This window comes from Hippoglossus stenolepis, chromosome 4 (assembly GCF_022539355.2).
Source record: "Hippoglossus stenolepis isolate QCI-W04-F060 chromosome 4, HSTE1.2, whole genome shotgun sequence".
NCBI lineage: Eukaryota > Metazoa > Chordata > Actinopteri > Pleuronectiformes > Pleuronectidae > Hippoglossus > Hippoglossus stenolepis.
The window spans coordinates 10,566,511-10,591,203 of NC_061486.1; the positions used below are offsets into that span (position 1 = coordinate 10,566,511).

At 42.9% G+C, this 24,693-nt stretch overlaps 1 protein-coding gene across 3 annotated transcripts; it reads right to left on the bottom strand.

Moving 5' to 3' along the window:
- Positions 1–1,851: 1,851 nt before the first annotated feature.
- Positions 1,852–24,512, bottom strand: LOC118105687 (collagen alpha-1(XXVI) chain). Of its 3 annotated transcripts, none has more exons than XM_035153464.2 (14): positions 23,954–24,512; positions 23,610–23,732; positions 22,457–22,554; positions 8,890–8,951; positions 8,669–8,795; positions 8,203–8,307; positions 7,958–8,086; positions 5,074–5,151; positions 4,486–4,529; positions 4,326–4,388; positions 3,860–3,895; positions 3,633–3,677; positions 3,463–3,547; positions 1,852–2,801 (listed from the first exon to the last, which is right to left on the bottom strand). In XM_035153464.2, exons 1-14 carry the CDS (start codon positions 24,124–24,126, stop codon positions 2,662–2,664), a joined length of 1,308 nt encoding a protein of 435 aa, XP_035009355.2. In that variant the 5' UTR covers positions 24,127–24,512; the 3' UTR covers positions 1,852–2,661. The 3 variants fall into 3 exon arrangements, with proteins under 3 accessions (XP_035009355.2, XP_035009353.2, XP_035009354.2); XM_035153462.2 differs by having other exon boundaries at positions 22,457–22,560; positions 23,954–24,511; XM_035153463.2 differs by having other exon boundaries at positions 8,203–8,301; positions 22,457–22,560; positions 23,954–24,509.
- Positions 24,513–24,693: the final 181 nt, after the last annotated feature.

Below are 24,693 nucleotides of genomic sequence, written 5' to 3' on the forward strand. Positions count from 1 at the left end.
TGTCCATTATGCTGCATGATCAGGCACCGGAGTGTACACGAGGGAGCCGAGGACATGTCTGATCTTGCAGCTGATCAAAAAACTCCAGAGACTTGTTCCCTTGTGGCTGTGCAAAGCGGGCCTCATATCAACATGTCTCTGTTCAGTAGACAGGAAAAACAAGAGGAGAGAGACAGACAGGGGAGGAGGGGAGGGGGGGGGAGGGGGAGGAGGGGAAAAGACAGAAACAGGCAGGCATAGCGCAGATGAAAGGATGCATAAAGAGGCCAGAGTGAAATATATGACATTGATACATAACCGCACTTATCTCCCGGTTCTGATGAGATAATTGAATGGCAAAAGCCAGCTCTGTTTTTGTGTGTAGATGTGGGAGCGTGCATGACCCCCTCTGCAAGCCTGACAGCTCCCCTCGTCAGAAAAGCTGTGGATTTCTTTTTTTCTATTTTCAAGAAAGGTGCAATCAATCCTCTACCTGTTTGCCTGCAGGTAAATCAGATGTTTACTAACGGCTCCCCCTCCCAGTATCCTCGACTACACGGACCTGTGTTATGTGATCACCCACAGAGAGGACAAAAGAGAACAGAAGAACAAGAGACGGATGAAAGAGAGTAGAAGGAGGAAGACGAAGAGGAGGAGGAGCAGCAGTGAAGCTTCTGCCTGTAAATAGTCTCTCCACGCTGTGAAGGTGTCCTGTACAGGATGTGTGAATGTAATTATAATGTAATTATATACAATTAAGCTGTGACGATGAAATGAAATCCCTTTGTTGTTGAGGCTTTAATCTTTCTTTGGCTATCAACACAGATGAATATCTGCTGAGTACATTGCTTTACAAATTTAACAACATCACACCGGAACACTGTCAAGGAAATGAAACGTGCACAAAACACAACAAACACATTTAATAGGAAGGCCTTCATTAGACTTGTTATTAAGTGGGATAACCCCAGAAACTGAACAACAGAAATAGGTTTGTTCACTTTTTGACTATGACTGTGGGGAAACACCAAGCCTGGCTCTGTCCAAAAGTAATAAAATCCCCCTACTATCACCTTTTTTGCTTAGCTGTGCTTGTCGGAGGTATAGCTTAGCTTAGCGTAAAGACTGGAAATGGGGAAACGGCTAGCCTAGCTGGCGCAGCCCAAATAAGCAGAACAATCCACCTACTTCCACCTCTAAAGATCACTCATTATAATGTTATATTAATTCGGACAAACACCATTGTGTAAAAAGCACATGTTGTGGTTTCACAGGTGGTCATGTGCCGCAATCTGTCATGTGCTGCAGTTTCTCTTGTGTACAGTGATTTTGTGGCATTAGCGTTCAACAGAAAAGGATCTCATCTTAGAGTATAACTAACTAACACTAGCAAAACACCAGATAAATATCCTGTATTAGCTAATTTAGCTGTTGAGTTTGGTATTGTTTGTAGCAGGATTAGTTTAGTTAAGCTTATAGACTGTGACAATGTTTACTGGCGTCATAAAGTAAGAGATAAGTATGGTCATTTTCAGGTAGACTTCTTTTTGCGAGAAGTGGAGTTGCCCCCTGCTGGCTATTTGAGAGAGTACAGGTTTCAGGCCTTACCGCATTGGCTTCACTTTCAGGACCTGGAGTCTCTGTCCATTTCTATACACAGTCTATGCTTCCAACAGAGGCAGGCTGGCTGTTTCTCCTTATTTTCAGTCTTTAGGCTAAGCTAAGTTTGCAAGCTCCAGGCTGTAGCTCCATATGAACGGAAATACGAGTGGTAACATTCTTCCCATGATACACCCTTGAAAGAAAGGGAGAAAGCGTAATAATGCTAAACAATACGTATTAACATATGAACCTTGTAATGGAGAAAACAAACATTGTGCCAATCATTTATTATTCAGAGACCGACAGGCTCGGCCTCCCAGAGACTTATTATACAACAATCTCAACAGTTTGGAAAACACATCTCAGCGGCAGTTTATGAAGAAGTCAATGGGATCCTGTCAGGTTTAGTGCTCTGTCAGCCAGTTCACAAGAAGGTGCGCTGCAGCTGAGCAGGGTTTGAGGTTTCCAGGCCAAAGCGTAACTGTTTCAGCATCCCTTCCTTTTGCTTTCCAGATGTGCGCCCTCCAGATGCGATTCATTTCACCGAACGTTATGTTAAGCAGATCTTCTTGGCAGCTTGTCATGTCTTACCTCAGCTTTAACAAGGCAGAGCGCAGCAAGAGAGACGGACGGAGAAGAGGAAGAAGTATGTTTGACAAGCTAACGCAGGACTAACCCCGAGGTTGTTCCAAGAATGTGTTCGACACTTAACAGTACTACAGTTTGGATCCAGCGCTCGGGGAACAGGCATTTATCAGAGGAAAGAATGACGCCAAAACGCTCATAACACTTTATGAGATTATATTTCATAGTAAAACACCGTGTAAGTGCGGCTGCTAAGGTTGTGTAGACTAAGATCCAGCAGTAACTGAACGAAAAAGGCTCAAAGAAGCCTTTCCTGTGTTTGAAATGCTCAACATCTCATAGAACTTCATTTTCACAACAGTACTAAGACAATTAGACAAAAATAAATTCCAAAATGTTAAGTCACAAGGGAAAATTACATGAACAAAACTTTCAGCAAAATTTGCAACATCTCTCACACGCAAGACCACATGTACAGAATTAGACAATGGACTCTTAAAGGGGGGATCGTCTTTGTCTCCCCACCAGCGCTGGAGATTGAGGGGTGGTTTGAACGGGCTGAAGACGTTTGGTCTTTATGGAAGAGAAAGAGAGTGGGTCCAAAATGTTTCCAAATCCAGATCCTTCAGAGATGTCTGTTTAAAGACAAGAAAGACATAACAAAGGAGAAGAGTGAGTGGAGACAGTACTCTTCTTCAAAAGGGAAATACGCTTGTTTGTTTCCTGGTGGCGAGTAAGATGAGAGGGTTGATATCACATTTGTTTGAATGGAGCTGCAGAGCCAAGGGGTGGTTAGTTTAGTGTAATGACTGTAAACAAGAGGCCTGGCTCAGTCTGAAGGAAACAAACTGCACCAACCAGCACCTTTACAGCTCACTAATAAACATGTTGTAGCTTCATCCATACAACAATTATTTTTTTGATTAATCAATTAATTGTTTGGTCTTTTGAACGTCAGCCAAAAGTAGAAAGAGCCCAGATGCTATAGGGACTTTTTATTGGATTTCAAATTACAGTTTTAAGATCATAGAAGAGTAAACAAACAAGAAAATATTCACATTAATTTATAATCAACTGGCTGCTAATTAAAAGACTGTCCCTCTTAGTTCTAAATTAGATATAGTCTATTACCTGGTGAGCTTTAAATACACCTTTCTAAGCTAATTGGCTGCTGGATGTAGCTTTTCATGTGACAGAGTTGTAAACGCCAAGCTTTTGCCAGATAATCAGATGATTCCTTCATCATCTATAGAGGATAATAACAACACATTCCTCCATTTTTGTTTTTCTCCTCACCGTGAATGCCGATCATGTGCTCCAGGATCAAGACCCGCTCGGCCAGGATCTTCAGGGCCTCTCTGAGCTGCTGCATGGCCTCTCCCTGATCAACACCATCATGTTTATTTAGGATCATTTTTCAAATGAGCTCAGCAGGAAACAAGAAAAAAAAACCCATCGTCTCTTACCTCATTCAAGCCTGCTCCTGGCTCTCCTTTTGGCCCCGGTGCTCCCTGTGAAACAGAGTACAATAATGTTGTCATTACCGCTTTGTGTGTGTGTGTGTGTGTGTGTGTGTGTGTGTGTGTGTGTGTGTGTGTGTGTGTGTGTGTGTGTGTGTGTGTGTGTGTGTGTGTGTGTGTGTGTGTGTGTGTGTATGTGCATGTTTTATGAAACACCATAACCTTATACTCACAGGTAGACCATACTCGCCTGCTACACCTGGAATCCCCTGGTAGAGGAAGGACATAAAAATAATTTAGACCCCTGCTCACATACACACTTTACCGTCTCGCATTCTTTATCCCCCGTGCTAATCTGCCTCTTCACCAGACCTCCAATCTTAAATCATGCTAGTCGAGGAAGGGGATCAGGTTTAAAGACGGAGGCCCACGAGAGAGCCAACTACAGAGGGGACCCGGCATGGCTACCCTGATTAGTGAGGCCTGGCCTTGGACGAGAGAGACAGAGGGGGATTAGTCACAGCTCGGAGTGAGTCTTTGAAGAGTAGCTCGCTCACCTTTAATGTGTTTAGGATTGCATGACAGCAAAGGCAATTTACAAAACGTAGAACAAAAAGCATCTGAAAGTTCAGTAGAATCAAATATGTTCAGCCGGCCTGCTAATCCAACAATGAGGAAGGTTTTCTAAAGCGACCTCACCCTTTGTCCTGGATCTCCTCTAGGCCCCAGATCTCCAAGCTTGCCTCGGAGGCCTTCCTTGCCCTTATGTCAGATAAACAGAAGCGCATGTGTAAATGATGTTGCATTTGCATTCATGTTTTTATTGATCAGCAATCAGCCCGCAGTGACAGCTACTCACGTCTTGTCCAGGCAGGCCCGGTAACCCTGCAGGTCCTCTTGGTCCTGATGTCATTCACAAAAAACATCAAGTTCAGTTCAGTCAATTTAACCCAGCTTTATTAATACCTCTGCAAAGACAGTTATGTTTTCATCTGTTTGTCTGATAGGATTAAGTGAAAACTACAGGACAGATTATCAGGAAACTTGGTGGAAGGATGTGGTAAGGGTCCGGAAAGAACCCACTCAATTTTAGTATGGATCTGGTTCAGGGGGCGGATCCAGGAATATTTTTTCACTTTCTATAACATTGTGTAATATGGAGTTTTTCAACATCTTCCTTGATTTCTCAGAAAATGGGTGAATGAAGTTATTGCTGCATAATAATAATACAAACATTTTTTTTATCTCCTCTGCTTTCACTTGCTCCTTTAAATTACCACGTCTCTCTTGGTTTTGAGTATTAAAGCAATGCTTGACTTTCCAAAGGAGGTTGAAAAGGTCGAAACCCTGAAGTTATGTTTCACAAACTGTGTTAGACTGAGAACATGGTGCGATTTACGGGGCGTGTTCTCCTAACATGGGGATTAGAAACATCTTATATCCATACCTGAGGGGCCGGAGGAACCCGTTGGACCGGGTGGCCCGACTATGATCTGAGGAGCAGGGGGAGGTGTGTGGATCTCCTCTGGAAAAATCAAAAACAGAAGTTTAAACTGAAAGTTTATTGAAACATTTGCACAAAAGATAATGTGGACTGGGAAGCCAAATATGAAAAACATTAAATACAATATCCAACTGAGGGTAACTGAGGAGATGGTAAACACACATGGATAGATGATGTAAAATACAAGAAACAAGCTCTGTATCCATGTTGGAGATACAGACTGTTTTTGTGACTGTACATCCTTGGCACATCATTCCATGTTGTTTCCTTTATCCATACACCTACATACTGTTAGCTGAACTCTTTTCTGAGGCCGACAGAAGAGTGAAGACATTAAGGGTCAACAGTCTGAGTTTCATCAGCAGTCGACAGGAGAATTCAATCTGCAGTGACAGTGATGGACAGGAACAGCTGCTCCATCTGAAGGAGGTCCCAGTTAATGGAGCAGTAAATGCTCGGACACGATAAGAAAACATGAACAAAGTGGAAGTTATGCTTTGTTCTCAGCATGTAGGATATTTTTAAATATGCTTGTAAGAATAAATTCTGTTTGAAACCCCGCCACACTTCCACTTCCTCTCCACTTTACCATATGCTCTGGGTCAGTCTTCCCCCTGTGCAGAGATGAGCCTGTTACAGTCCACAGACTGGGTCTAGAAGGAACACATTTCTATCTGGAACTAATTTTCTAATGTTACAGTCTCCTCGAGTCTGGCTCCCTCCCCAAGAAACTCCACATGAGTGGCAGACTATCTACTCCCTCATTCATAGCCAGCCCGGCGTTTTGGCTGCGGGCCACGGCCTGTTCCCCAAAACGCAGACTGTTGTGCTGACAGCTAACAAATTAGGTCTGATTTACAGCCAGTTGGCCCCCCTCAGCTTACACGGTCCCACAGACCCAAATCTACATAGTTCCAGACCCGCAGACACAGTCCCGGGCTCAGAAAGGCAGAGCCAGCCAAAAGCTTAATCAGAGCCAGAAGTCTTCTGTGAGGTAATGATTACAGCACAGACTTCTACTGCCTCCATGTGGTAAAACCACGGCGCTCAACTCATTTTAGAACATGGGTTTGTTCTTATATCTTCTCAATGTGGTGGTGGCATAGGTGTCGACTCTGTGGGTGCTCGAGCCGCGGAGCACCCACAGAGAATCCCAAGCATCCACGTGTGCCAGGATACAGTCTGGCTAAAATTTACATAGACTTGATATCAAACTTCACTGTCGGTACTAGATTGGATCAAATGGAGGGACTTCCGTCTGTAATTGGGTTTTTCGCTGTCAGTCACCTGCTCCAAACCCTCATCACCAATCAGAGCATCACTACCAATAATCCAATCCATAAAGATGTAATGACAATGGTGAGTGAAAACAAGTTTGGCCTTTAGGTTCAGGTTGGGGTTAATGTTCACTGTAAACACCTACTGTAGCAGGAGTAAACATAAAGGCAGGTTTGAGCAGGAGTCTATACGTTTGTTTGTCCGTGGACAGACTCTGTCAACACAGCTCAAGAAGAAGTCACAACATGTTACAGATATAATTAATATCGAAATGAAGCTGGAGTTTGAAGATGGGTCCAACCGATAAGCACTGAGTACTCATGTAATTATGTTGACTACTGAGTATCATGGGTTGAAATGTCAACATTTCCAGATGATCTTTACAAACATTAAGAAATCTATGATCATTAAAGCTGTTTTCAGACATGAACTCCGGAAAAATTGGGTCTGTACATTTTGTTTAGAACTAAACCTTGTATCGCCCGTATTGCCAAAAGCTCTAAAACTCATTGTCTTTAGTTGAAATCTTTGTCTGTGTCTTCTATGTGTATTGCACCTTTTTCCAGTTTTGCATCTGCCATGTGTTAGAAACATCATCAATACGTCCACTCACTCGTTGTGAATTTTCTGGACATTATCCAGCTGTATTCTCCATCGGCTCACTCGAACAAATCTCTCGCATGCAGCCCCTCCGCAAAATTGCAAGAAGATGTTGAGAACAACTGACGCTGGGCATTTGCGTTCTCATATACAGCCCATCCAGAAAAGTTCAGGAAAATGTCTGGAGTTCAGTGCATGTCTGAAAACAGCTTTAAACTCCCTGCATGAGTTTCATCCTTGTGTTCAGTGCTCTCTGCAGGACTGGAGTAGAGAAGGAAGCAAGTTATATTAAACTGGATATGATGGATGAGAAAATGCCTTAACATATTTTTCCTGACTTATTCAGCTCCTGGGTTAATCTTCTGATTTATATGCTTGGATCTGGCTCTGTTGTAGGTGGTGGTGTTAAGTGAGGTTGCAGTAAACAGTGGCACAGCCGCAGCCGAACACACGGAAACTATTAAACTAAATCTAAGCCAGCCTTCCTTGGGAAAAGAAACAATACTCTCTCCATTACGGACTGAAGTCAGTTACTAAAAGCTGGAGAGACCCATATGCGCACTTAAACACTTGATAACAGCTAAAGTCTGCTTCTTTCTCTGTGCTTCCACCTGTGCCCCCCCCCCAAGTTATTTTCCATGCATAGACAGCAGTTTGGCCAATGTTCGTGTTCTGCCTGTCAAAACGTTTGCAAGGAATGAACAGGACGGACATATGCATGAGATATGTGAGGGTTTGAAACTGATGAAACACATGATTCATTGTAGGAGGAGCTGTGAAAATAGACCTGAGGTTCTGGCATCAATTTAAGCCATTCAGAGTCTGAATGCTTTTGTTTTTGGGCCAGAAATTAACCATGTGGCTAAGATCTGTTTCTGTTAAAATATCATTTAAATTCACCTGGGATTTGATTTGAGAGATTACATTTGTATTGGAACAGTCTGCTCACCTTGGTCATCGACCTGAAAGACATCCCCTCTCACTCGGACGGGAGTGGAGCTTGGCCCCGGAGGACCCGGTGGACCAGGAGGGCCCGTTAGACCTCCATCCCCAGGTAGACCTCTGTCCCCTTTCGGTCCTGAGCAGCAACAAAAACAAAAAAACATAATTAATTTGTAATGTTTAAGTCCCAACTGTCACAAGTATCCATCTTTAAAACTGCAGATGAGACTTAAAGTTCTGATGATGGTTTACCGCTGGGTCCAGGAAGGCCTGGGCTTCCAGCCAAACCCTGAGGTCCAGCAGAACCAGGAAGTCCTGGGGGTCCAATGGGCCCTTGAGGCCCAATGCTTCCTGGTACTCCAAAGAAAAGAGAAGACAGTCAGAGTCAAGTGTATAATTCTAATAATCATTCAGTTTAAATTTATATCAAGGAGCAGTCCATCAAAAAAGCAAGAAAGTATAGCAAAAATAAAAAAGACAATGTTATAAATATTTTTGACAAACAGGAGGCGTTGGAAAGGGGTGGGGAGGGTTTAATTAAAGACACTTGATTGTTTTGAATTACATGGAAATGTGGAAGGCTGGAAGTTAAACTCATACTACGGATTATAAATCGTTATCTCAACCTCTGTAGCTTTAATTTTTTCGAATTCGTGCATTTACTGTTCATTCATTCGCACATGTAATTCAAAATAAATGTTTCGGAATGTGTTGGCACCTGGTGGCAGGTGTGACGGGGGTCCAATAGGAGTTGGTTGAGGTGTGTCCACCTCATTGTTCGTTGAGCCCTCTGCTAAACTGTTGGCTGTCGGCAGTGAAGGACGTCCCTCTTCTAACAGCCTGATCTGGAACAACAGCAGATTCCAGACACATCGGACCTCAGTTAAATATCTTAAAAATCCTCTGTGTAAAAATGGTTGTACTGGGGATCTTCTTTACCTTGGATTCAACTGCATGAAGTCGGCTGTTCATGTCAGTGAAGCTGGTACAGTTCATACACTCTGTAAGAAAGAACCACAGACAACAACATGTTTAGTCTCCACATTACAGGAGGCATACAGGCTGCCACTTTTTACTTCTGTCTGTCTTTTCCTCTGCCTCCGTCTCTTTCATTTCTGTTTCCTCTCTTTCATTCCTGGCACCATCACTGGTATCTCACGCTGAGCAGGTCGAGCTAACATAAACAGGAACAATACCCATCAAACCAGCCCCAAGAATTTATTAGGAATTCCATCTTACAGTAAATCACGTCACTCACACACACAGAATAAATATTATTAGACCTCTCATTGAAGTTTATCTCTTGCTGACACATGCTCTCTGTCTCTCTCTCTCTCTCTCTCTCTCTGTCCCTCTCTCACACACACACAAACACACACACACAGTCGATGCACACCTGCTTGTCTCCTAACCTCCTGACTCAGCAGGTTTTCTATCGGTGCGCCCACTCACAGCGATGGCCTATATGCCCACGCTCACATCCACCTCCAGGTACCAAAGCCAAACACATTAACTGTGTAAAGCTCATGGAAACACAAAAAAACACACTCACATACACTCATATTCCTACAAAATGAGATTTAATTGCACCATTTATAATTTATGTATCTACTTTAAAGTTTAAAGTTTGTTATTACAGCACTAAATCACCCCTTACAGACTGGTAATATATTCTGTGTTTATTCTGTGTATTCTTGTCCAATGAAAACCAACCACAGAACCAAACCAAGTGACAATCAAAGACAAGTGTTGTGTGTGTATCCAAACTTTGACATTATTCCTCTCTGCTAAAGACCTCCAACAAACAAAAACAACCAGTGATGTGTTTCCTAAAAAGATTTATGATGCTATGAATACTCAGCAGTGCACCACACGTGTGTTGCTCCACTGATGAAAATGGTCCGGGACAAAGTCACTATTTACTCCTCTTTGAATAATCTTCAGTGTCAAGTCTAATAATTACTTTGCCTTTCTTGAAATTTAAACTCTATATGTTTGCTTGGATTATTAAAGCTTTAAAGGTTTGTTTTCAGTATAAATCCATGGGTTTGGGAACAAGTGCCGCAACTGAAGGTATTGAGATGTTGGTTTGGGACAATTTTTATTATTTCACATTTCTTCCTTTTTGCCATTAGTACCCTCTAAAACAATATGTCCCTTTTTGAAATTCCTGTTTGCCAGTTACATTCTGTTATTTAAGTCTGTTTTGAAAACTTTGGTCATCTCTCTCCCAAATTATACCATTCTAGCAACCACTAAACCACATATACCCGAAGACACGCTGTGCAGCAATTGTGGTTCGTTTACGTGAGCTGTAACCCAGAATCCAAAATACAGAATAACAATACAGAATGAAAAACCCTGTATTTGTTCTAAATCTGAGTTTTTCCTCTGGTCCATGGCTCATAGGAACTGTGGAATGTCAGCTGTCCGTCCCAATGATGGGACCCACCCACATTGCGGTCATAGCAGGGAAACAGAATGAGGAACAACTGGTGCTCATAAATAACTAACTAACAACAAAATGACCCAAATGGCTGGGGCCTGCCAAAATCATCGTCTCCAACCGCGACGCACAGGGCACTAACGGCAGCCTCTGAGGTTTCTGCCTCACTGAAATAGGCCGGCGTGAATGTCTGTACCATGTCTGTGTGTCTATAATCATCTACATCCAGTCCAGCGGTCTATCAGACTGTGTGGGTGAGGTTTCTGAATGCCTTGTTTCATCAACATCTTGAACATCTCGTCCTGGAGTGCAGCCATGGACAGAAACAACAATCAACAGCTCAACCCCAAACGCACATTCCTCGGGTTTCATCAGCCCAAATGCTGAGGGCTGTTCAACCGCCGGGACCAAAATGACCCCACATGAGCTGCTTTGTTGTGACTGACTGCACCGAGGTTTCCCCAGCGACTCCAGCAAGGACGTCGAAGCCACACACAGCACCACAGCAGGTCTGTGGGCAATCTCCGGCTCCGCTATGTGAGAGGCCTGATGAGCTGATGGGCCTTCATGTTATTCATCATGGATCCAGAGGAAGCCTCCACCCTCTGACACATGTACACTACATCAATCTGCGATGAGTTCCAAGTGTGATCTTGTGATGATGTGTTTAGCTTTAGTTTGAGCTAAATTAGTGGTGTGACTCAGTGGATCGCAATGCCAGTTTATATGTGGGTTGGTCGGTCCACCACTTTGGTGCAGATTGAAATATTTAATAACTAGGCCTGGGTGGGTTGTCGTAAAATTTGGTCCTTTGGTATTTTTCCCAGGATGCAACGACTTTGAAGATCCTTCATCAAACACCATCGTGTGAAAAATTCACTTGGTTCAAAACAAGCAAAATAATATAATCAACCTCAGCTGTAGTTGGTGATTAGAATGCTAACAGGCGTGTTTCGTGAGCTGAACTGAGGCTATGATGGTTAGCATGGTCATTTTCTGGAGGTTTTGTATGTGAGAACACAAATGTCCAAGTCATTTTGCTCTGGACATTTTCCAGAACTTTTCCGGAGTAAAATGTCGTCAGACTATCACAGTGAGGCCACGTGAGAACACAGCACCAAGTTCAGAGAATTCAAAGCTATTGAGTTGACACGTTGGCAAAGTTTTTGATTCGCGGGGGACACAAAACTGGAGGAAGCAAATATCTCAGGATGAAAAATAGATCCGATACATGCGGAAGACGCAGACAATGATGTCAACTTGGAAAGACAAGATAATTCGAGAGCTTTTGACGATAAGGGACAACCCCAGTGCCGATGTGCTTTAAACACTGTGCCTTCTGCAAAAGGATTTATACATCATGTCCTGCCTCCTGCGCGTTCTGTCCAGGTACCACCACTCACCTGAATGTGGTTATGAACACGCCACCCTGGAAAATGTCTGTACCCAATTATTTGGAGTTCGTGTCTGAAATATCAATTTACTGCACCATTGTGTAAACTTGTAAACTTATTTTACAGGGAGTAGAGAATGAATGAATGAATGAATGAAGTTGTTTTAGAGACAGTCAAGGTATTTTTTGGTTTACACCCACTTTCACTCACCATTTCAACAAGCCTCAGAGAACTGGCTGTGAAGTACTTCTACTTTTAAAATGCCTTGTAGCTGCTTTGCTGTGAGTCAGTTGACAGGGAAATCTCACATCTCTTCCTCATCTGTGATGGATTCTGCTCCTCAGGCCTAAAAAGGAAACTTCTATAGCTCCGTTACTCACTCCTAACAAGATAACTTGTTCCATCTCCATCGCTGGTCCAGAGAGATCCAGAAATAATCCAGTCATATCTTATTATGTCATAAACACACACCACAGAACAGAACACCAGAGTTAAGTCTATCCACCATAAATGTGAACCAGAGCAAAACAACTGCATTTCATTTTCTATATGTGGCGGGAGGGATTTCTGTTCCTGCAGTTGGAATTTAATTATGTTGGTTTAGAAAACCAAACTTCCGCTGTGCTTGAGCCGATGTTTAGAACGGGACCGCGGTTATAGAGTCTGTTTGGATCCATAATTACACCATGGCAACATAAGACCGGGTTATTTTTCTTGGACTGCTCTCAGCTCATGGGAAAGAATCAGAATCATGTTGTCTTTAGTGGGAAGCAAAATAAACAGAGAGAATATCGAACGGTTTCTGCCCCAAAGGGAAGGACACATGTGTTTGAGAAGTTATGTGAAATATTCAGATGCTAAAACTGATCTTCATGAAAAGTTGCTTGAAAATGATGCCAGGACAAGTATTACATCTGTTCAGGTTTTTTCCATTTACACGACAGAATCTCATAAAATGCAGTTAAATGCCATAAAAATATCAGTTTGCTGGATAATGCACCGCGTAAATGGATTACACGACCATAAATAACAAGGTACAGAAACAAAGCTGATGTTAATCATATGCTCGGCTGTCGAGGGTTGAGAGAAAACTTGGAACGGCTCAGATCAAACTCCCTCCAGGCAAAGCACACGGTGTCAATAAGATAAGAAGCTCTGTGTAGATAAATCTTCATTAGAACATCGCATGAGCCAAAACAATGAGCATGTGTCAGCGCAGGAAACTATGAAAGCACCGACCTGTTTGACGAGTCATCATTAGTGATCGTGGTACAAGACAGAACAGGGATAACTTGGCAAGAGTGTGAGTCAGACTGCAGGCATCGTCTGTTGAGACAGCTACATTTCCTACAATAGAGCTGGATGTGGATCAAAGAAATCACCTGCTCACACACACACACACTCCCACAACCTTGTATATCTATCTTAGAGAGGACAATCATTGGTGTAATGCATTCCCTTGCCCCTTACCCTAAAATTAAACTAACCTTAACATTAAACATAAAGCATCTCTTTACTTTAAAATGTAATGTTTTACGCTATGGGGACTTACCCATAAGTCCCCATAGCGTATGGGGACACACAGTCCTTTTAATTGTTGTTAAAAACTTGCTTGGGAGGAGAGAAAAAAATGATAAATTGAAACATCTTCTTGGACATTCTTATGAGACACTGTTACATCTCCAAGATACACACAGAGTGTGTGTGTGTGTGTGTGTGTTTTTGTGCATTCAGACCACAGACACCCTCTGACAGCTGGCTGCATCCCAGGACCCTGTTGTGTGTCGGCCCCAGCCAGCAAGTGGTCAGTTCTTGCTGGCATGAAAAACAGCTGGCACAGAATACACACCCACACACCCACACAAACATATGCACAGGCAGACTCACATACAATGTCACAAACTCTCTCCCTCACTAAATCACACACCCACTTTGACTGCGGTGGCTGGTGGAGGAGGGTGAACGAAACCCTGTTTGAAAACCAAGATGTCTACTTGTCCACAGAGGGACCATTAAGTATTTCTCGCCATGATGCCAGTTGACAGGCCACACACTATTTATATAAACTCAACACTTTGCAAGTAAGAAATGCAAAGAATTAGCAGGTTAAAGAATTTTCCTTTATATTTGATACATGAGCCATTTTTAGGCACGAACTGGTGAAAATGTCAGAAAAATTGGGTCCCGACATTTTCTGTAGTTTGCCTTTCATAGAAGGAGGAGATTGTGTGGGTCAGACGTGTTCACAACAGGACAATGTCGGGAGGCAGGACACAACCCATGAATTCAATGGCGGAAATTTAGTGTTTTTGAATACAGCACATCAAGACAGACGTTATTATTATCATTATCGCCAAAACCTTCACCCTGAGATATTTGTATTCTTCCAGTTCTTCGTCTGTCATCAACACGTCAACTCGCTCACTGTGAATTTTCCTGGAGAATTTCCTGCTGTACTTTCACATGGACTCGCATTTGGCATTTTCTGCACATTGCACAAGGGGGCTGGCAGGAAATGTTCTGAAAAATGTCTCTGACTAGAAAATTTGCATTTTCACATACAAGCCCCTCTGGAAAATTTCTGAGAAATGTCTGGACTCCTCTCCATGTCTGAAAGCAGCTTTAATGTCATTATTTGGTAGAAAATGAAATACTGGCTTAGTAAGGGCCACCCCTCAACAGACGTGGTCATGCTACAGGGACAAACATTTTTATCTGAGAGTTCTGTCCTTCCCTAATATCTCAGGAAATGCATCCACTCATGAGATCACCCTGCACCTTCCGGCCTCTCAGTCAAGACAGCACTCTGCTACTGCTCTGAAGCTGCAATGTTCTCAACACATCAGTCACAGTGAGAGATGGACGGCCCTGCTGTTGCACAGACGTGGAGTCATCGTCATGCTATGAGATGATGCTCCGTAAATCTGGTGAGGAGAGACGACGCCACTGTGATCGGCCGAAACGAGGGCGATGCGTTTGAGGTGCCAGTCGTTCCGCAGCCGTGTCTAATGAAATGGTGAGAATGAAAAGGGTGGAGACACAGAGAGGAAAAAAGGAGCAGCAGAATATCCCTGCTCACAAGTCATATATCAGAAACATTGACACGTGAATGCCACGACAAAACTGGAAATATGGAGGTCTCCTTGAGCCCCCAGTATATTCAGCAAAACATAGACAGTGGAATGATTCACCCCCACCACATCCATCCATCCATCATCTATATATTATCCTTTGAGGGTCACAGGCAGCTGGAGCCTTGATACAGAGACAAACAACCAGTCATGCTCCCATTGACACCTACAGACAATTCAGAGTTTTTAATAAACCTAAATCTGCATGTCTTTAGACTGTGTGTTTGTGTGCGTGTGCGTGCGTGTGCGTGTGCGTGTGCGTGTGCGTGTGCGTGTGCTTGCGTCCTCATATTTAATCAATGTCACCTTTTCATTCCATCTTCCAGTGTATCCAACATGCAGTACCAGCCAGTTCCGTTTGAGCATAAACTGACCTGAAGTCTTATAATGGACCATGAAGCCACAACTGCAAAGATGGTCTTTAACTAAATAAATCACCAAACTTGTCATGCAACCTCGACGTTCACACACAGGGATTTCCCAGCAGCACCAAGAGTACAAACAACACAAACCTGCAGATCACACTGACCGATGTGGAAACTTCTGTCTCTCTTTGACCTCAGGAACTTTATCTGCTTAACTTTGAATAAACAGATGTGTGGAGTTGCAGACAGAAAGACATGGGGGACAAATGGGAAGATGTCATTGAGAGACGGGAAGACTCCACGATAAGGTGGTGACAGAAAAGAAAAACCCCCACAGAAGGAGAATGAACAGAGAGCGTCATCCATCAGGCAGATCAGACCAGGACCAGGAACAGCCACTACAGCTCCCAGTAGGTCAAAGGTTAATGTCTGACCTATATTTGAGCACAAGCAGGGACGTAACAGAGACATCAGTCATATCCTCATGCTGTAAAGCTTGTGGACTAGAAGAGCACATGTGGGATATGGTTCTGTTTTATCGCTTTACTCCGAGGAAAAGCGAGAGGGAAATCGAAGGGGCAGAGGAAGTAGAAAGCAGTAAAAAACACAGAAGATAAAGAGGCCAGTGGTGGCAAGAGTAAGCAAAAGAGCAAAGGTCCGCGTCGGGGTGAGAGAGGATTTGATCAAGTGGAAAAACAGAAGTATTTCTGGATGATATATAATATAGCTGGTTTTCAAGATAATCCCTCCAACGGTGGGGTTTTAGCAAACTTCCCTCACTTCCTTCTCATCCAGCTGCAGAGGAGAAACAGTGACGTCCACAGCTGTAGCATTAACAAATTAACATATGACACTCAAAGTTTTCAGCCACCTTTTCACTTTTTTAATGAAATCCATAATTAACTCCACCTAAAAAAACATCCTGCCCTGGCACACCCTGCGTTTAACTCTGCTAAACTCCTTTTCCTGAGCTTCAAAGCTTACCCCTCTCATTGGAGGAGGTTCTGGCACTAATTCTTCTAAGATTACACCCCCCCTCCCCAATGCACAGGCATAGCCCACAATGCCTCTTGTTAATGGGATCATGTGTGCAGATAGATGCTGGGGTGCTGCTGTGATGGAGCGGCGAGGAGGAGGAGGGCGGCGGGGGTGCAAGGGCCAACATCGGGGGAAATTACGAACACATTTCTCTCCAAATGTGTTCCATGCCGTCATGCGTTAGCACAACTCTGCTGAAAGTGAAAATGTAAATGTCGAGATGCACTGTACGCAGAGCAGCACACACCAGACTGTCAAAATTATTGACGGGTCAGGGTGTCAACGAAAATGCGTTGAAGAAAACTCCTACTTTCCATTTAGCAAACGCAGAAACATTCAGGCTTTGTGACCGGCTCGGCCCTGCATGGAGTCTAGCCACAGCCTTGAGTGTTAGAGGGTTAAACCGTAAAAGGACAGAATAAAAAGCCGCTTCTGAGTGGGTCAAGAGTCACACACAAACACAGGGAACACTAGAGGGCTTGTAAAAGCCAAAACCAACTGAGAAAACACTGCCACTGTAGAATTAATGAGGGATTCATTGAACATTTCAAAATACAGCATTACCTCTGTAGATTTCTGCAGCTTCAAGAGCTCAGTGTCATATGTTTGGTGTATGTTGGAGACGGCTGTAGCTCAGGAGAGGTCATCCACTAACCAGAGGGTCAGTGCTTCTCCATTCCACATGCCGAAGTGTCCTTGGGCAAGACACTGAACCCCAACTTGTGTGATAAATGCTTGTAAGAGAAAGTCCTGCACTTAGTATGTATGAATGGGTGTATGAATGGGTGAATGGCCAAACTGTACTGTGAAGGGCCTTGAGTGGTCAAGACTGAAAAGCTCTATATGAATAGTGAGTGAGAACAGTGGCAGATGTCCGTTGCAATTTCATAAAGCCAGATGTGATGCATTCAAATTCCTTGTTTTGTGTGATTAATAGTCCAACATGTGAATATGTTCAGCTTAGATTCACTAAGATTACGAGAAACAGCAATCCTCCCAATTCAGAGGCTGGGAGGAGACAGCGTTTAGCATTGTCGGCAAGGAGGTTACGTTTTCATCTTTGTTTGATTATTAGCAGGATTCCGTAAAAAACACTCATCCAATTTTCATGAAATTTTATGGAGGCGTGACCCAAGGGAAGAACCCATTAAAAGTTTGGTGCGGATCCGTATCAGGCTGAAGATCCAGGAATTTTTTTCTTTTTCTTTAACATTGTGAGACGAGGGCGTTTCTAAAAAATGTTGTCGACTTCTCAGAGAAAAATTTATGGATCATGTTTAGGGGAGTGATATTTATGAGAGTGTGAATTTGATACAGATCCAAATAATTATCTTGATAAAATAAACTGTTGCAGACTTGGTGGGTGTTCATAGTGCCATTCTAGTTTGCTTTTAAAACTAAGCTAATAATTCAGTTGGCGGAATAGTTTTTTTGTCGATAAACTGATTAGCTGTAAACATTTTGATAGCGCTGTGAAGCATCTGTTGCATTAATGTTGAATTCTAAAACCTTTACAACTACAAGTTTAGCTCCTTTATTGTGTAGTGAGCCTTCTCTAAAAAACAGAATCAAGGGAAACACTATTCAATGTATTAATTCAGAATGATTAAATGGTAACAAAAGAATAAGGCATCAGTGTCATGCAGAAAATGATTCAGAGCTTGGAAAATGGAAACGAGAGTGCGTGCAGAGGTGGGAGGAACTCCTCAGCTTACACAGACTTAAAATCTGACTCGAGCTTTCTTTATGTGCCCTGTCTCTACATCTCCGAGGGCCTCAGGGGCCTCTGAAGTGGAGCCAGAATCTCATCAAACTAAAACCAGAGGTGATGTCATCTTCATTGGTTAAGGCTGTCCTCGCTCGCTCTGATAAAACATCTGGCCCCGAGCCACGCGGCAACAGTTTTCTGCTACTCAAGCTTCATGTTCGGCGTTGGCCTCGTGACAGAGAATTCTGTTACTGACCGAAATGATCCACACTTACAGGAAACGTTTGACTTGTTGGGGAAAATACTTATTTGTTTTGTTGCCGTGAGTATTTGATACCACTTTCCTGCCTGTTTATTATAATGTACAAGACATTAGAGCCAGAAGATGGTTAGCTTAGCTTAGCATAAAGTATGGAAACATGGAAACACTGAGCCTGGTTCTGACCAAAGGTTTAAAAAACAACATTTGCCCATCAGCCACTTTTATTTTATATAAATGACATCCTGTTTGTTTAATTCAAAACAAAAATGTATAAAAGTCATGATGGTTTGTGTGCAGAACCATTTCTAAGCTAAGCTAACCAAATAATGCAGATGCAAATGCAACTGAAACACCGCTGATTCACTTTAAAATGGGGAGACACCATTTGCTGTCGAACTGCATTGTGGCTCTGTTTCGTTGTGTTGTTTGTGCGGCGTATATCAGAAGCTAACACAAACGCAAATGTAGCAGTGGCGTACCTTCGCCTCCCATTCACACCCAATCTGTGCCAGTGAATAAGACATTCAATTCCTGTGGTGAATCCGCAGCGTGGCTTCGTGTGGACTCAGCTGACTAATCTGGTGTGTGTTCACCTGGTTGTGGATATTTTCCCCCGTAAATCTCTTTAGTAATGTATACAATAGTTAGCATTGTGTTGTCACCAAGCATCTGTCACCATCTTCATCAAATGTTAACGCAACGTATATCTAAGTCCAGTGTAATGACCATACAGTTTTATATTTAACAGACACATGTGAAAGTGGCATTGAAATGCTCCAAAATACCAAATTACTCTTTTATATAAACTTGACGATTGATGATTTAACAGATGTGATTAAAATGTGAGGACTTTAAAGAACTCAAAGCAAAAGATTCTCTTAAGAATCACAGGAAAAAGTTTGTGGTATAACTTCTCTGATGTTTTTATTGTAGGATTGACCTTTATTTCCAAGGTATTCCTGATATGATGCTGTGCCTGACCTCTTTGTGTTGTACACAGATGAATGTACATGAGGAGAACCAGTTTTTGTTTCATGGCTGTTGTGATCTCAGCACGGTCACGTATGTTACAAAGACCCGGTGGAGGAGCGTCATGGTCATTAATCTCTGTGGGGCCACTTTCCCACAGAACCGGCTCTCTGCTCCGCTGCCGTCTGGGCAGCTTGTAGCAGCTGGAGTCCTGTGGGACAAACACACTCCTCATTACACTTCACTTTTCTCTTTGCATTTCTCCTCTTAGCATGTTGCTGCACAGCTGTCTGAGCCTCGCCAACTCTAACACCTTGTTGTTTCTGTGCACGAGTCCTAACTTTCTCCCCTCCGTGCGTCCTCTCGTTGTCTAACTCCGACACACTGACCCCTGCCAGCGCTCCCTCTCCTCCTCAGTGTGAGGCCGAGCATCTCTGACATCAGCCTTTGTCTTGAGGGTCTCCTCGCTGAGTGGAACCTGGCCCTCTGTCTCCCCATATGGAGGCGATTTCCCCCCTGCTCCATAGCCATTAGAACGTGCAAAAAACATCTCAGCAAATGTTAAATAAACAGCCAGATTACCTCTTCACACTCCTGCAACCACTTTGGTCTCAAGTGAACCGTAATCGCTTGCATTACAGACTCAGCGGATATGGCTGTGTGTTAATCTTTGTGAGGAATAATATCCAGCATCAGGCAAATAATGGTTTCCAAAGGCTTTGTAATAATGTCTATGTTTATTCCTTTAATATTAAGGAGTGTTTTCTGAACTCATGGTAGATCCTGCCCATCCAAGTGCAACAACCAATAATTCAGCAAAATGGAACAAGGTGTGGTAATTATTAGCAATAGGCACAACTCGCTCATTGAGGTAACTGTTAATCTTGGACGACGGTGAACGAGGCCGTGCCAGAATTTTTCAATTACCTCCAAAAACGGCTGTATTTCCCAACACGAAAAAAAAACTACCAAGTTGGTGGGTGTACTAAAGAATTTTAAAATAACAATTTTTGCATTTTAAATGACAGCATGTGAGTATGGTTCTGAGCAATAAAGCCTATTTTTATAAAGAATTCAGACTCCTTCACTGATTTCACATTTTGTTGTGTGGTAACTTTACGGTAAAATAAAAATAAAAACGATTCTCCCTCATCAATCTAAACTCAATACCCATAACCGAATTTGAGAAATGTTTCCAATTCTATTAAAAAAATCACACTGACATAACTATTCAGACCTTCTCTCTGGGGGTTTCTCTCACATTCACACAGGATTTCTGGAGCTCATCCAGAGTGACCTTTGGGTTCTTGGTCACCTCTCTTGCCAGGGTTCCTCTCTCCAGGCAGTTAACTCCTACGTGTTTCAATTTTCTTCCATTTAAGGATTACTGGAGGTCATTGTGGCTCTTGGGAAGTTTCAGGATTTTTTGCAGCTTTTGCCAGATCTGTGCCTCGAAACAATCCTGTCTTTGATATCTGCAGGAAGTTCCTTCGACCTCATGGCTTGGGTTTTGCTCTGATGTGCATTGTCAGGTGTAAGACCTTAGACAGAGATGTGTCTTTCCAAATAATGCTCAGTCAATTGAATTACCCACGGAAGTAATTCTGTAAAGATTCCAAGATTAACTAGACCCAAAGTGCAGACAAGGCAGGTGGTTGCAAACAGGATATTTGGTGGCAGGTACTAAGATCTCAGGTATCCAAAGACAAAAAACCTCAGGAAACAGAAACCTTAGCAAAAAACTCAGGAACAAGACCTGGAAACACCGGGGAACCAAGTAGGAGTTAACAGGAACTTAACGGACTCACCGAACAGAGGAACTGACAAGGAGGACTGGGAGCACAAAGACTAAATAACACATCAGGGTGGGGCAGATAATCACAGGAGCGGGAAACAGGATAAATTGGACATCTAAGTAAATCCCGTGAGAGATACACACGGAAGATTCTTTCCGAATCTTCAAAGTAAAAGTGGAAATAATAAAATCAAGGTCCAAACAACTGAAAACTAAGTTTAAAGTCCTTTAAAGTGAAATACAAATACAAACCAGTAACAAGTCTCAAAAGTCCTTAACAGGGGCAGATCATGACAGACTCCAATCCAGGTCATTATGGTGAAGTGAGTGCAGATTGATGATGGTAAATAAAGACGTATTTAAGGCTGCAACAAAACATGAGGTGAAGAGGTGAAGGCGTGAATACTTTCCGAATGCACGGTGTATAAACAGCAGAGTGAAGGCAGCCCTACATTAGACCTCCATCCACCTCCCACTCTGTGGCTTCATGTTGACTGTGGTGGCTGAAAATGTTGCTCTTCACTGGGCTCAGAGTCTGCGGTCGGTTCTGTCCAGGAGCTGAGCTGCCCACCACCTAAACACAGACTATACCTCCCACTTTACAATCCACAGCTGGATGTTGCTCACAAGTTCCTTTTCCATTCATTCTTATGTTTTCACCCCTTTGTTACACAAAAACAACTTATTGGACTTAATGGATTTCCATGAAACTTAATGGAAGGATGCTGAATGGGTCAGGAAAGAATTCATTAGGATCCGGATCAGGGGACAGATAATTTAGTTTTTCACTTTCTTTAACATCGTAAGATAGGGCGTTTTTCACCATTTTCCCAGGGTCGGGCATTTTTAGGGAACTGATGAGAAATTTGGTGCAGCTTGGTTGAATTTAAGGGGACTGCTGGGCCTTGGTGGAGGTACCGAGGCTACTGAGCCCCTTTATAGTTTTGACTGTGATAGCTATGATGATAAAATAAAAGAGACAGCATGAGACAGAAGGAGAACAATTTTGATTTTAATCCTCCTCCTTCCAGGCACAGATGGAAAAAGGTAAACAGGATCCCTTTCAACTGTTGTTTTATTGCAATCCAAGTTCTCTTTAGTAATCCAAAGCAGACTTTAAGCCTGAATTCAAAACAACGTCACAATCACATCAAGAGGCCGACAGCTGCACAGAAGCACGATTAGCAAACTACCCGACTACACACCACCAAACATAAAAAAACGCTCTGATGTGGGAAAAGCTGCCTGGTGCTACTAAAAAGACACAGATGGGTCCGAGCAAAACACATGGCCTCTATTTCAGTGCTACAGAGAATGATTCTCACAGTCTGGTCCTCTGTTTCAGAAAGTTGCATCATGTGAAAGAAGAAGAAGAGAAAACAGAGATGAGAAACTTACCTTCACGACACTCTTCTCCCAGGAAGCCTGGACAGCATCTCCACTCCAGTGTGGTGACTTGTTTGTAGGTGACCTTGAAGGACGGTCTGATGAGGGTCCTGTAGCTGGAAAGAAAACAAATGGAAACTGACTTCAGGGAAATGTAAAATGCAGAAACACAAACACACAGGAAGAGACGCCACTTCACCTCTTCACCTCTACCTGTCTATGTCCTGTCCCCGTATTTCCCTCTAGTAAACCCTTTGTGTACTCAGGCTATTGTTACCTGTCAGACAGTCGATGCTACCTCTGTGTATATTACCATTTGTTTGATTCCCTGGGATTGTTGCTTGCTCATTGCCTGTTTATACCTGTCTTGTTTGGACTCTTTCTTTGTGTATGACAGTATGACAACAGTCTTTTTAACCCACATCTGTGCACCACAGTTTTTCTCTGCTTCTGAGTCTCTACCTGCCAGTGTTACACAGAGACTTTAGATGAGAGAGACAAACCAGTTAAATAGTCCTGATTGGGGAGTTCCAGAATGCAGAAGATGTTTTTTGAATGATAAATATCCCACCCTTCCCCCCCAATTAGGCAGTCGGCTGATTTATAACAACCAGATGGGAAACATATCAAAATCAGATTGCTGCATTGTTTCAATTTGGTTAATTTTATTTGTATGATGCCAAATCCCAACATACTTCATCTCAAGGCTTTTATCGTAGTAAAGTTTAGATCATACAATATTAGAAACCCAGCAGTTCCCACGAAGAGCAAACACTTGGTGACACAGGAGAGAAAAAAAACTCACTTGACACAAGCAAAACTTGGTGCCTCTATAATAGAAGTATAACATGTTGTAAAAAATACATTTAACACAGTTTTTTGGGAGCAAAGTCACCAAATGATCGAATCATTAGATTTGACTGATAATTGTGTGCAGTTATTTCTTGGTGGTCAATGAAAGTGCAGGTATGGCTCTCTCCTCATTCATTTTGATAAGAGCCTGGTTCGCTGGACATAACTTTTCCCAGGTGGCTTTATTGGATTAAAGACTTTGGTGGGCCCCCAAAACACTAAATCCGCCCCTGGCATCATGAATGATAAACAGTGAATAACACAAACAAAAGAAGGAGCTGATAGGATTTGGCTGGAGAAGGGGGATCAGTACCTGACGACTTTGGAACAGGGTCCGGGCCACCGGCAGCCCTGATACACTCTCTGCACTGTGGTTTCAGAGCCATTGTGCACCTGACAGGACACTGTTTTGGAGACAGTGTACTGACACCAGTTCCTAAAACACACATAAGAGAGTTTCCATTCTTAATATTAACACTACAAGAAAGGAATTGAACATAATCGTTGACAGTATTGAGGAGGTTAAACACTAAGTCGTGATAAGAAAATTAATAAATCAATTAATATCAGTGATTAATAATACATTTAATAGCTCTGTAGCATTTCAGTTCACATCAGTGCACATCAGTGAAAAAGCTTCCTATCAGCTGTTCTCACCTGAGTTGGGTACGGGTCCCGGTACCTGGGGGTCCACTGCTGCCGCTCTGTTCCGATTTGATGCGCTGCCGCTGCACTGTGATGCCTGGAAAGCGGTAAACAAACCCTGTTCCCACCGAAGGGGAGACAAAAGTCATCCATATACAGAGCGCGTAGAGGAAAGACAACCCCATCCCCTCTGTTTTAAATTAATCAAATATAGAAATATCCGAAAATACCGACGAAGTTCAAGTTAATCCAGAAGTTCTACAGTGAGCCCTGTTCAGATCTACAGTAACTGGGATGAGAAGTGGAGAGCAAGTCTAAAAAACTCCACTGTGACCGTTAATGAGTTGGTCATGTCGCCCTCCCGACTAGAAACAGACTGGTCCTCTCATGAGCTCAGAATGAATGACACACACAACCTCTTCCTATAGAATCATTTGGGTTTCTGACGTTTGACATCGTGCCAAGAACCGAGGAGTCAAATATCCAGCGTGCGTAAAAAGGCGTGCTGGGTGTGAGTGCTGGAGTGGGTGCGCAAAAGGCGCGCTGTGTGAGATCTAGAGAGTGAATGGGTAAAATGCACGTGTGGTCCCGAACAGTCACTCTAGCGCTCTAATGTAACATTGTGTTTATTAAACTGATTGGTGCTTTGATTGCACGACCCCACAAGGACTTAGTATAGTATATGTGCACAGTATGAAGATACAAAGCAGGGATAACAATGAACATGACATGTTAAAACAAACATAATCTGG

Coding starts and splice junctions, on each gene's coding strand:
- LOC118105687 (XM_035153462.2), bottom strand. CDS start 24,126: ATGGGGTTGTCTTTCCTCTACGCGCTCTGTATATGGATGACTTTTGTC. Junction 5,152..7,957: donor CTTTCAGGTCGATGACCAAG/GTGAGCAGACTG, acceptor TGATTTTTCCAG/AGGAGATCCACACACCTCCC. Junction 3,678..3,859: donor CAGGCGAGTATGGTCTACCT/GTGAGTATAAGG, acceptor TCTGTTTCACAG/GGAGCACCGGGGCCAAAAGG.